Below are 12,877 nucleotides of genomic sequence, written 5' to 3'. Positions count from 1 at the left end.
AAATAAATTATATATATATATATGCATATATTATGGTATTGATATGTTTTTTCAAATCAGGTTTCTCATATTTTATTTACCAGATTTGCATAACAATTCCACAAGTCAGAAAGGACAAATATGAGTTCTCTCTTTGGTACAACAGTACAAGTAATATCTAGAGAAGTTAAGTGACTTGGCCATTATTACATGGCAAGTAAATCATAGAGCATACTATAGGGCAACTCTACCTACACTCCCTTGGCCTAAGATACTCTGAAGAACAGAATCAAATCCATGTGGTCACTCTGTATTGAAATTAATAAATAATTTGGATGATAAAATGATACATTTGATGATGATGATGAGAATGATAAATGTTTTCTGCCTCCAAGTGTAGAACTCAATTTCATTTTCCTGACTTGCTTGCAAGCAAGCAAGACTTCCTTGCACATCTGCAGGCCTTCACACCAATTGTTACTTCTACTTAGAATGCCTTCCACCTGACCGATTTGCCTAGAAAATCCTTCTCCATCCCTTAGAATCTGATATGTATGTAACTTTTATGAGGTCTGTACCTCATACTGCCCCACCCCACCTCCACACAGAAGGAACTATATTATATGTTAATGGTGTTACATTTAGGATATAATTCTTGATGTCATTATCTGTTTATCTGTATGTTCCTGCACCAGAGAACGAATAAGACCAGGAACAATGTTTCATTTCTCTTTGCTTTCCAGCCTCTGTTGCGGTGCCTGACAAGTTAAAGATACTCAAAAAGTATTTTTGAACAATGACGATGATGGTGATGTTGATGATGTGGTAGGAGGATAATTTCACTCCTTTCAAGAGAAATGAAGAGCTCTTCCAGCTTTTAGTATATTAGCTAAGGTAATCAGTGTAGGCTGCTATAAAATACAGTTTCCAAATATGACTACTAGAACCCAGTACAAGGCTATTACTTACTCACGAACATCTGGTGTAGGTTGGACTCCTTCCATTGTGTGTTTTTTTCCATCTTGGAGTCCTTTGCTTCCAGCTCTTCAGATGAAAGAAAAACAAGACATACCAGGTTTTAATATAGGTGGCCCCAAAATAACATCATCTGCCCATATACAACCGGGCAAAGCTCAGGATCACATGGCCCATCTAATTTCAAGGCAGCCTGGGAGATGTAACCTTCCTTATATCCAATAAAAAACCAAAGTGGCGAACACTGAAAGACTTTTGCCATAGTCTGCCCTTCTGGACATCTAATATCCATTATACTCTTCCTTTCACTCACCTCACAGGTTAAGGTTCCATCCAGTCACCACCTTTACATCATGTCCAGAATACGTGAGTGATGCACCATCTTCACCATCAGTCTGATATAGTACCTCTAGTACTATATAGTACTACATATTAAAAAGACAAGTTATCTGTTTCTCAACTTCCCCACCATCACAACCCACTTATAATGATAGAAAAGAACAACAAATAATCCAATTGAAAAGGGAAAGAATGGATGGTGTGCAGCATTATGGGCCATAGCCACACAAAAACCCTTCTGGGTCAGCACTGTGAAGTCCATATCCTCTGGACATGGAGGATGTGTGTAGAGTTTGCTCTAGAAAGGACTCCCTTCTTTTGTTCTTCTCCTTGGCCATGTGTGAAGTGAGTGTGGAAGAACACCCTTCATTAGGAACAGTGCCACTCTAAAAGCTTGACTTCTGCTCAGTCTGGAATGGGTTGGGAACTCAATAATTATTTAAGCCTTGACAAAGAAGGTCTTTTTTAGGTCTAGGCCCTTGGGTTCTTTGGTAATGCAGTCCTCAAAAACTTGGAAGGCACAGGTTATATCTGCTTCCAGTCAGGTCCATGTGCCAGCAGGCACACCCAGTTGTTTTCTAGACATTGCTACCAAATCTACCTTTTTTCTTTGCCCCTTCTCATCCATGCCTTTCTTTCTCTCAGCATAATTACCTAAAGATATTGAGGCTCTCAGAAAGAATAGATGGGAAGACCGTACCCTTGATTTGATTTTTGTCTCAAATAATTCCATTCAATTGAGAACTCTTACTAGATATTTGTCACTTAAAGCCCTTTTTGGTACCATGTCTTATTGAGTGAGTCTAAAATAAATTTATTTCTTCCAATAGTACAGCCCAAATTTCTGTATTCTGTATTCTATTTCTGCTTGCAAACTCATGATGCTTCCTGAGTCACCTCTTTCTTTCAATACACATCTAGATTTCTTGTGATACTAAAAACACTGCTGAAATTCTGTGTTTTTAACCATTTCCCCTAAAGGTATTAACTGTGCATGTGGCTGCCTTCCAATTAATAGCAGGTAATAGTTACATGATTTGTCACAGCATAACCTGAAGTTCTATCTTCCATTTTCTGGTATTAGTTGCCTTTCTGCCTGACACTGAACTACTAAACCAAAAATATATATTTAACATAGTATGACAGTCAAGGAATATGATTTGGTTATGTCAACACCCCACTTCTGGTACCAGTTTCTGTATTACAGCCATAAATCCCTGTTACTATAACAACAATCTCAGTGGTCTACACAGTACTTCATTTCTCCCTCATGCCACTGTGAATGCAACTCTGGTAGTTCTCTTTGGAGGTTTTCTTCCAAGTAATGATTCAGGAACCCAAACTCCTTCCACTCTGTGATATTAGAATCTTAAACCAGTGGCAACTGAACACTGTAGAAGGGGAAGTGAAGCTGGAATACCATTTAAGATGTTTTTAGGAGCAGGACTAGAAGTAGTTTATATTCTTCTGTCCCAATTTTTTTGGCCAGAACCCTGTCACATGATCCCAACCTAGCAAGGAGGAAATAAAATGTTCCTGTGTGCTCAGGAATAGGAAATGGGATTGATGAGCTTAGAGCTCTCCTTCCTGTATTATAATGTGTCATGATTTGTAATGTGTCATTGACTCCTTACTGATGACTGACCATGCTGAGAAGAGATTACTTTTCTCAGTCATCAACAAGATGTCCATTATTGGACAATAATGATATCTTATTTTTATATTAAAAATGCAGGTTCAAAACCCTTTGAAATTACTTATGAAGAATTTAAGGCAAGTATAATTTTCTTCCCACTTAGCAAATAATATAAAATTAAAACAGTAAGAGGTATCATGGGACCCACTGTGATTCATCCAACAAGTTACCAGAACTTTGGCTTCAAAAGATGACCTTCTCCAACCAAATCTGTATAACACAAGCGATTACTATGTAAATTGCAATTTGTCATGACCATGCAGGTCCCCACAATGGAGATGGCTTCATGTAAGTGAGCTGGTTATCCACATGCTCTAGTCAGACTCATCAGCCACCCAATTCCCTCTCCTTTGAAAGGCACACCGCAATACAAGGGGACAGAGGACTCGATTTACCAATAAGTAGTAAGCAGTGTAGTAGTACAGTGGAAAGAGCAAAGTTTTGAGTAAAAGAGATCTAGGGTCTTGCATTGGTTATATGTACTGAGCAAGTAATTTGAACATCTCTGAAGCTCAGTTGCCTCATTTCTCATCTGTAAAATAAAGGATAATATATCTAACCTGTATAATAGTGTGAACATCTGAGATACACACACACACACACACACACACAGAGCGTGCTGATTTTCACACAATATAAATTGACAGCAGTATCCTTAATGGTCAGTGTTCATGTCATACTAGGTATTGACCATTTTAATATCATCCCTGAGTGTACTAAATTAGTCTACACCTATTTATTTATTTGTGCCTGCAACAGGCCTATAATTTTTCTAGGCATTATGAAAGATAAAAAGAAATTTAATATAAGATAGATCCAGATCTCTAGTTTTGAGGCCAACTATATAAGGTTGACATGACAGGAATGTGACAGGAATTCCCTCTTTGAATTCAAAGAGGGAATTTCTGTGAGCATTGGCTGGATGAGTCAAAGAAGGTTCCATGAAGAAGGTAACTCTATGAGTTTGGAGGATGCCAGAGGAAGGGAGATGTTTCTCCATAAAGCTTGGTTAAGTAAAGAATACTGAGGAGACAGTCAGACAGGAGAGGAGAGCAACTAAGGAAAAATGAACATTATCACCAGGGCTACACATTCATTCTGAGTAAAATGATACTTAATCCTTCAATGAAAAAGGGCAAAAATCCCATTCCCAAAGGGAACACTGTGTTTCCAGAGGGTACTGATACGGACACAATTATAATGGATTCTACTAATTGCAAAAATATGTACATAGAGGAAAATTTTTAAATGTATATCTTTTGTATGATTTTGATAAGGTACGGTGTATTTGGTGTTTTTCCAATGCAATAATCCTTGTCTTTCTATTTCCTTTCTCAAATGTTCTCTTTTACTACTCCATATGTGATACTACAACAGAAACATGGCAAGTACCTAGGACAGTGGGTTGGCACAAAGCAGGTGCCTAATGAATATTTGTTAAATATTAATTTGTTTAACAAAGTTCTGAATAAGTTTTGCCCAGCAGAATTGCAGCACTTTGTAGTCTTCAAATCAGGCAAGGTGAGTAGGTCACCTCCTTAAAAAAGAGACAAAGAAGGGGCACCTGGGTGGTTCAGTCAGTTAACTGTCTGCCTTCAACTCAGGTCATTATCTCAGGATCCTGGGATAGAGTTCCACATCAGGCTTCCTGCTCATCAGAGAGCCTGCTTCTCCCTCTCCCTCTGCCGTTCCCCCTACTTGTGCTCTCTCTCTCTCTCTCTCTCTCTCAAATAAATAAATAAAATCTAAAAAGAGAGAGAGAGAAAGAGACAAAGAAGACTGCTGATACACTCTTACAATGAGTTGAAAAGAATATGTAAGTAAATGAGTAGATTATATCTAGTTGATGAGAAAGGCAGACAGCCCAGGAAAAGCCCATCTTTGGAAATTTTAGCATACTCATTGTCTAGTGTCCACTTTTCCAAGCTCAGCACACACTGGTTAATATGCTCACAGCTTTGATGGGTCCTTCAGCAAAGCACCTTCCTTCGCTAATGTTTTCTCTAAGTTCCACTAAAATAGTGGAATGGCTTAAAACAACCAGGGTGGGTCATCTCCAACCCATATCATTTTTTAAGTTGAAGTGATATAATTTCCCTCTTCCTTTAAATCATGATTCCTTATAGTTTCCATCCATAAATCTATGATTCCCAGTTTTTAAGTGATAGGCAAAATACCAGCGAAAAAAAGGAAGTTATTGGCCAACATTTATCATCAAATTAGTATTTCTTTTTGTGTGTGAGTGCTTCATAAAATGATCATCTTGAAAGCTAAGCTTTGAGAGAATGGGACTTCTAAATTTCAGAAGTTTCCTCTATGTATGGAAGCAAAGCAGTACTTTGAGTAAAAATATGGAATTTTACAGGAGTAGAGAATTTAGAATATGATATAAGGGGCATTCTTACCTGCTTGGGGAGAAAATTTGAAGGTATTCTGGACCAAGGAGGAGGAAGAAATGGAAAGTGTGAAAAAAAAAAAAAAGGAAAGGAAAGAAGAAAGGAAACTAGGAGCTAGGTACATAGCCCGACTTCTGAGGCTACCCGCACTAGGAATTCCCCAGAGCAATGGGGCTTGTTCTTTGCCTTCCTGTGAACATACCAGGAGAATTTCAATCCTGCTCTCCCCTCCCCAGTGTCTGCATGGGTACTAACCCCTCAGCAATGGTACCATTGCCAGATAGGTTAACCTGGCTGAGGGAATGGTTGAGATGTCCTGAAGTAGACCTTCTGGCTTCCCAAGGCTTGTACTTGGTATACATGGAATCCAGAAGTTTCCCTATGGTCCTGTGAGAGGATACAGTGCTGAGAGGTCAGAGGACATGCAGGGATCTGGAGCTGGAACAACACACCACAGAGTGCAAGGACTCCACCACCAGAAGCAAATGGCCAGGACCACAAGCAGGATTAAACAGAAACCCCAAAAGACCAGATGAAAGAGCCACTCCTTTGTGGCCACCAGCCCAGGGTTCCCAGGGAACAGATGAAACCTATCAGGCAGTAAAGACTAGCAAGGATTTAGAGGCAACAAGCCAATCCAAGCTTCTGTCCCCACCCACCATGACAGCATCCTCCCAAGCCCAAATGCTGTCTATAGCTGCCAGGTGGGAGGGAAGAACAGCCCCAAAAGACTGACATTTACCCCAAAGAGGCTCTTGTTAATGTGAGAAAGGGTTACCTTTAGTTGTCAAGGTTAAGTCCCATCTTGTGCATCTCCATCTCCCCATGAGAAAGGGACAAGGGATCACAGCAAAATGAAAAATTACATTAAAAAGTAACATGCTCTATGCTTTTAATTCAGCTGAGTGTAGTGCATGTGATTTCTAACCCTGACTCTTAATGATGCAAAGTTGCTGGTCAAAATGCCCAGAAGCTCTACCCATGCTTTAAGTGATACAGTGCTAGAGAACAGAAATACATGTAATGTCATCTAAATTATATAGTTTTGTATGGCTTTTCATCTATTATTAAATTATAAAATTTTGAGGGATTTACATCATAGGTCCAATTGGAGGGAAGAAATTCAGTCACTACTTTTCCACTTAAAAATGTTTTTTCCTTACCATTGGTGGAGAGAACAGAGGCATTCCTCATCCTATCGCACTTCACAAACATTTCATCCTTTACAGATTAAGAGTTAGTGCCAATCCTATATAGAGCAAATCTATCAGTACCAATTTTCCAACAGTGTTCACTCACTTCGTGTCTCTGTGCCATATTTTGGTTATTCTCACAATATTTCAAACTGTTTCATCATCCTTACCTTTGATATGGCGATCTGTGATCAGTGATCTGCGACATTACTATTATAATTGTCTTGGAGTAACATGATCCACTTCCATATAAGATAGTAAATCTACTAGACAAATCTTGTGGTGTTCTGATGTTCCACCAACCAGCCATTCCCCATCCTCTCCTTCTCCTCAGGCCTCCTTACTCCCAGAGCCATGACAGTATTGAAAGGCCCCTAAGTATTTAAGTGAAAGGAAGATTCACAGGTCTCTCCTTTTAAATCAAAGGATAGAAATGATGAAGCTTAGTGAGGGAGGCATGTCGAAAGCTGAGATGGGCTGAGAGCTAGGCCTCTTGCACTGAACAGTTAGCCAAGATGTGAATGCAAAGGAGAAGTTCTTGAAGGAAATTAAAAGTGCTGCTCCAGTGAACACACAAATGATAAGAAAGTGAAACAGTCTTATTGCTGATATGGAGAAAGTGTTAGTGGTCTGGATAGGAGATCAAACTAGCCACAACATTCCCTTAAACCAAAGCCTAATTCAGAGCAATGCCTCTACTCTCTTTAATTCTATGGAGGCCACAAGAGGTGAGGAAGCTACAAAAGAAAAGTCTGAAGCCAGCAGGGATTGCTTCATGAGGTTTAAGGAGAGACGCCATCTCCGTAACATAGAAGTGCCAGATGAAGCAGCAAGTGCTGATGTAGAAGCTGCAGCAAATAACCCAGTAGATCTAGCTAAGAGAACTCATGAAGGTGGCTACGCTAAACAACAGACATTCAAGGTTGACATAATAGCCTTCTCTTAGAAGATGCCCTCTAGAACTTTCATAGCTACAGAGAAAAATCATTGCCTGGCTTCAAAGCTTCAAAGCACAGGCTGATTCTTGTTAGGAGCTAGTGCAGCTGGTGCCTTTCTCTTAAAGCCACTGCTTATCTACTATTCTGAAAATCCTAGGGCCCTTAAGAATGATGCGAAATCTACTCCACCTGTGCTCTAGAAATGGATCAACAAATCCTGCATGACAGCAGGATTACAACATGGTTTTACTGAATATTTTAAGCCCACTGTTGAGACCTACTGCCCAGAAAAAAAAAAAAAAAAAGATTCCTTTCAAAAGATTACTGCTCATTGGCAATGCACCTGCTCACCCAAGAGCTGTGATGGAGATATACAATAGGATTAATGTTGTTTTCATTAATGTTGTTTTCAACACAACATCCATTCTGCAGAGGCCAGAGACATGCAGGGATCTGGAGTTGGAAGAAGGCCACAGATCAAGGAGCGATTTCACCTTTCAAGTCTTATCATTTAAGAAATACATTTTGTAAGGCTGTAGCTGCCATTGATGATGACTCCTCTGATGAATTTGGGCAAAGTTAATTGAAAGGACTCACCGTTGTGGATGCCATTAAGAACATCCATGATTCATGGGAAGAGACCCAAATGTCAACATAAACAGGAGTTTGGAAGAAGTTGATTCCAACTCTCACGGATGACTTTGAGGAATTCAAGACCTCAGTAGAAGAAGCAACTGTAGATGTGGTGGGAATACTAAGAGAACTAGAATCAGAAGCAGAGCCTGAAGATGGGACTGAATTGCTACAATCTCACAATAAAACTTTAAGAGATGATGTGCTCTTCTTAAAGGTGAGCAATGAAAGTCATTTCTTGAAATGGAATCTACTCCTGGTGAAGATGCTATAAAGATTGTTGAAATGACAACCAAGAATTTAGAATATTACAAAAACTTAGTTGATAAAGAAACAGCAGGATTGGAGATGATTGATTCCAAATTTGAGAGAAGTTCTCCTGTGGGCAAAATGCTATCAAACAGCATCACATGCCACAGAGAATCATTCATGAGAGGAAGAGTCAATAGATCCGGCAAACATTATTGCTGGCTTATTTTGCAAAATGGCCACAGCCACTCCAGCCTTCAGCAACCATCACCATGATCAGTCAGCAGCCAGCAACATCGAGGCAAGACCCTCTGCCAGCAATTATTATGACCCACTGAAAGCTCAGATGATGGTTTGTGTTTTTTAAGCAATAAAGTAATTTTAAATCAAGGTATTTATATTGGTTTTTTAGCCATAATGCTATTGCACACTTAATAGACTATAGTATAGCATAAATATAACTTCTATAGGTACTGGGAAACCAAAAAATTTATTTGACTAACTTTATTGCAATATTTGCTTTATTATAGTGGTCTATCACAGAGCCCACAGTATCTCCTAGATATACCTGTGATTAAAAAAAAACACAAAGTCATGCATGTAGTTGTGCTATGAATCTATATTTGTCATTTATAAAAATAGCACATCAGAAATGTCTGGCAAAGGGGCGCTTGGGTGGCTCAGTCAGTTAGGCATCTGCCTCTTGGTTTCGATTCAAGTCAGGATCTCAGGGTTGTGAGATCAATCATCAGGCTCCCCACTCAGTGGAGTGTCAGCTTCTCTCCCTCTCTCTCTGCTCCTCCCCCTGCTTGTGTGCGTGCTCTCTCTCTCTCTCTCTATCTCTCAAAGAGATAATTTTTTTTTAATTCCAGAAATTCCTGGGAAAGAAATAATTTGCTACAGAAACGTTGCATATACTATCTTAAGTATTCTTCAAACTTACCAGGTAAATCAGGCATTATTCTCACATTCTAGACGAGGAAACTCAAACTCTGATTAATAAATCAAGATTTACTTTTCCAAGTTCACCGAAGCAAGAAAGTACTGGAACTTGCAATGCACCAACACGACTTTGGTAGGACCCTTTCTGTTGCCTCGCATGGCCCAGGATATCACACCCCTGACCAGCATTTCACACAGAGACTTGCCTAATGACTGCGCCCCTGATGAACACACCAAGCTGATGCCTCCTGTTGCCTGGAAATGGACACCAAAATGTCCCATCAAAACTGCCACCCTCAGACTTTATTTGACTTTACTGAGACCCAGCAGCTCACATCATCTCCTCTCCTCACTCAGGAGATGTCTTCCTTTTCCCTCAGTTTCCTGATTTTGACACTAGATGGAAAGAATTATTTTTTCTCTCTGGTTGCCACATTTGCATTCACTCCAATTAACGCATTCAATTCTCTAAAGAAAAGGCCAAGTTGCCTTTCTGGTTCCTCAGCTTTTCAGGTTCCTGGTCTTAAGGACCATTGTCTTGATAAATCAGAAACAGCAGTGGGGAGCTTATTAGCTGGGTGGCTAAGCCTCGCCCAGGTGCCTTCAGATACCTGCCTATTCCCTTAGACACTGGACATGCCATAAGGAGCATGCACAAGCCACAAAGTGAGGTGCCACGGTCACTTGGAAACCCAGCCTACAGGAGCATCTGAGGTGAGCATGCAGGTCTTCAGAAGACACTCAGAGAAAGGCTTGTAAGACAAGATGCAGACATCACATCCTGTGGAGTCTGAAGCATGTGGTAGGACAATTATGGTGGGCTTTCTGAAGTTGTGGAAAAGAATAAAAATGGCCAGTTCCTCAGGACATAAGGAAAAATAGGCCTTGAGCCAGTGGAAACCAAGAAAGAAGCCAGAAAGAAATGAAAGCTTTTCTAGCTTTTCCTTACTATTCCTTTCTACATTAAAAGCCAATTTTACTAGCATTTTTGTCAGCCAGAGTCCTTTGTAAACAAACATTTCCAAATTCCCAGGCCATTGAAAATGAAGATTCATAAAGCTGTGTGGAGGACTGTAACCTTACCTGCCTTTGTGAATCTTAGTACAAATTAAAGAGTGGCTGCCCTTTTTTAAACAATTGAGTAATGATACTTTATGAAACCGGCAATTCATAATTAGAATATTTAGAGGGGCACCTGGGTCGCTCAGTGGTTGAGCATCTGCCTTTGGCTCAGATCGTGATCCCGGGTCCTAGGATTGAGCCCCACATTGGGCTCCCCGCAGGGAACCTGCTTCTCCCTGTCTATGTCTCTGCCTCTTTCTCTGTCTCTCATGAATAAATAAATAAAATCTTAAAAAAAAAAAAAAAAAAAGAATGTTTAGAACATTGACTTAACCAGAATATCTGACTCATGGGAGAATTTTGCTCTGGAATGGGCTAAGAATTGACTAGCTGGTGTCCTGAAAATCCATGTCGTTCAGAAATAGAGGGATGATGTGGCCTCCCAAATGTGATCATTTATTAACTGTGTGAACTTCCAGGCCTTTAAACTCTCTGTGCCTTATTTTTCTCATTTATAAATGAGGGTAATGATATCTTCCCTCCCAACTTGTGGTACTTACACATGATAGGCACGGGCCTGTGCCCAGCACATTTTTGCACGTGGAAACACTCAACAAATACAACCGCAGTTCTGAGGATGATGATAGCCATCATTTTGAATAGTGCTACGACTTGTTCTTTCATCTCTAAGTCTTCCCTTGTTCTACGTGCCTCTACACACCGTTGCATCATTCTGGCCTTCCATCCCTGCTCTCCCCACGCCCCTAACACTGAGCCCTGAGCGTCTTCCCAGATTCTATGTTCCGCAGCCCCTCCCTTTCTCATGCAAACAAAGAGTTGTCTGGGAATATCAGAGACTCTCCCAGGCCAGCTCTCTCCTCCACAGAGACACCACCCCCCTTGCCCTCGTCTTGATTTTCCCCATCATTTCCTCTTTCTCTGGGCCAGACCTGGATAAACTTGTGGTTTCCTTCCTTTGCGCTCTCTGGAGAGCTGAGTCCTGCACACTTGAAAGCCTAAAAACTTGTCATTTCCACCTTGAACTAGTGGCTGACCTCGCCAGACAGCCTGGGAAATGAATTAGTGTCCTTAAGCAGAGGCAGAACGTGAGCAGTGACCCAGCTCCCCTGAGCAACTATGGGAACTGTCAAGGCCTAAGCAAAGTTCCCTTTTTCCCAACCCCTTTAATTATGTTGAAAACTATGTCATATTGTTTTTGAAAAAGTTAATGAAATAGTAGGTAAAGGTGAACCAAGGAACATAATTTACTTGGATTTCCTTGCAAGCTTTTGATAAGGTCCCTCATAAAAGGCTATTAAGGAAAATAGATGACCAGAGGGCTACAGGCAAAAGTCTTTTTGGTGTATTAAAAACTTGTTAAGCTATTTTCGAAGGAAGAATCACTGATGTTGGCTACTTCTTGGAGTGGAGGGAGGTTAATCACAGGCTGTCCTCAGTGTTAGTGTTTGGACTTTCAGTTTTTGAACAATTTATGAAGGAAAAGAAAGCCAAGTTAATCAAAGACGCCAAATGATTACCACGGTGTGAGCTTCCCAGGGTGTTTGGCATGAATGAAGGCTGCTTGTCCATCACCTGCAAGCATAGTGCTTGGAGTGAAAACTGGGCGGGGCCCAGAAGAGGAAACTTCTAAGGATGGGAACTAAGTCCCGAAAACCGAAAACCGTGCAGGGAAAGACAAACAACGCTTTTCATGTGATGGACCAAGTGCAGCCGGGCAGAGGCTGGAGGGAAGGGCGTGACAACCTTGCAAGTGTCCTTCCCACCCTCCCAGCAGATGGTGGTTTAAGGCCATGAAAAATCAGAAATGAGTGGCATGGGTGGAAAGCATTTAAGCAACATGAAGACACCATTTTGCATGCTTTTCATTCCAAAGTTGTAAAAGAATAATTCTACGGGTAAAGGGGAGCCAAAGAAATGTAACAGGGGATAAGGCTCTCCTGGGTAATTCTTGTATTTGACCTCGTGCAGCAGAAGGTTAACAGGGGACCCTCAAGACCTGTTTGCTGTCTACTGTAGGGGGCAACAGGAAAAGCTTCACTTTTACAAAAGAAGACAGCCCTTCCTCTAAAGTGCTTGAAATCTAACGATACACTTATTATCGCAGGCTCACTGCAGCTCCCCACCCATCCACCCCCAAATATTTTCACTCTAAAACAGGACAGAAGGAATTACACGAGTATCTCGATGCTGAAGAGACAAATCCCAGCTTTTCTCCCCCTCATTAATCTTTAGGACACTCCTTATCAAGCCTCACCTGTGTTTTTCAAGATCAAAAAGTCCTGAACGCAAAAGTCACACAGAGATCAGTGGCAAAGTGAATTCTAGTCTTAGTTTGCCAAACTTCTTTTCTTCGACCCAGTCAAGTCATAGCTCTAGTTCATATATATACTGTGTTATTTGCATGGTAGGAATGCCTTTATTCTGACAGAGACAGAGAGAGTGCATGAAATAATA

The 12,877-nt window shown here is 40.7% G+C and overlaps 1 protein-coding gene across 8 annotated transcripts in view; it reads right to left on the bottom strand.

Moving 5' to 3' along the window:
• Nucleotides 1-12,877, bottom strand: part of LOC112921781 (uncharacterized) — a 201,441-nt gene that overhangs the window by 94,389 nt on the left and 94,175 nt on the right. For all 8 annotated transcript variants that reach the window (XR_011996381.1, XR_011996382.1, XR_011996378.1 and 5 more), the window contains one exon: nt 949-1,023. Coding sequence is in view for 3 of the 8 variants with exons in the window: in XM_072733285.1 (XP_072589386.1) it covers nt 949-1,023 (75 nt within the window). In the remaining 5 variants the exon portion in view is untranslated. The remainder of the gene's footprint in view (nt 1-948; nt 1,024-12,877) is intronic.

Source organism: Vulpes vulpes, chromosome 13 (genome assembly GCF_048418805.1).
Source record: "Vulpes vulpes isolate BD-2025 chromosome 13, VulVul3, whole genome shotgun sequence".
In the NCBI taxonomy this organism is placed as follows: Eukaryota; Metazoa; Chordata; class Mammalia; order Carnivora; family Canidae; genus Vulpes; species Vulpes vulpes.
This window is presented reverse-complemented; position numbering and strand designations above follow the sequence as displayed.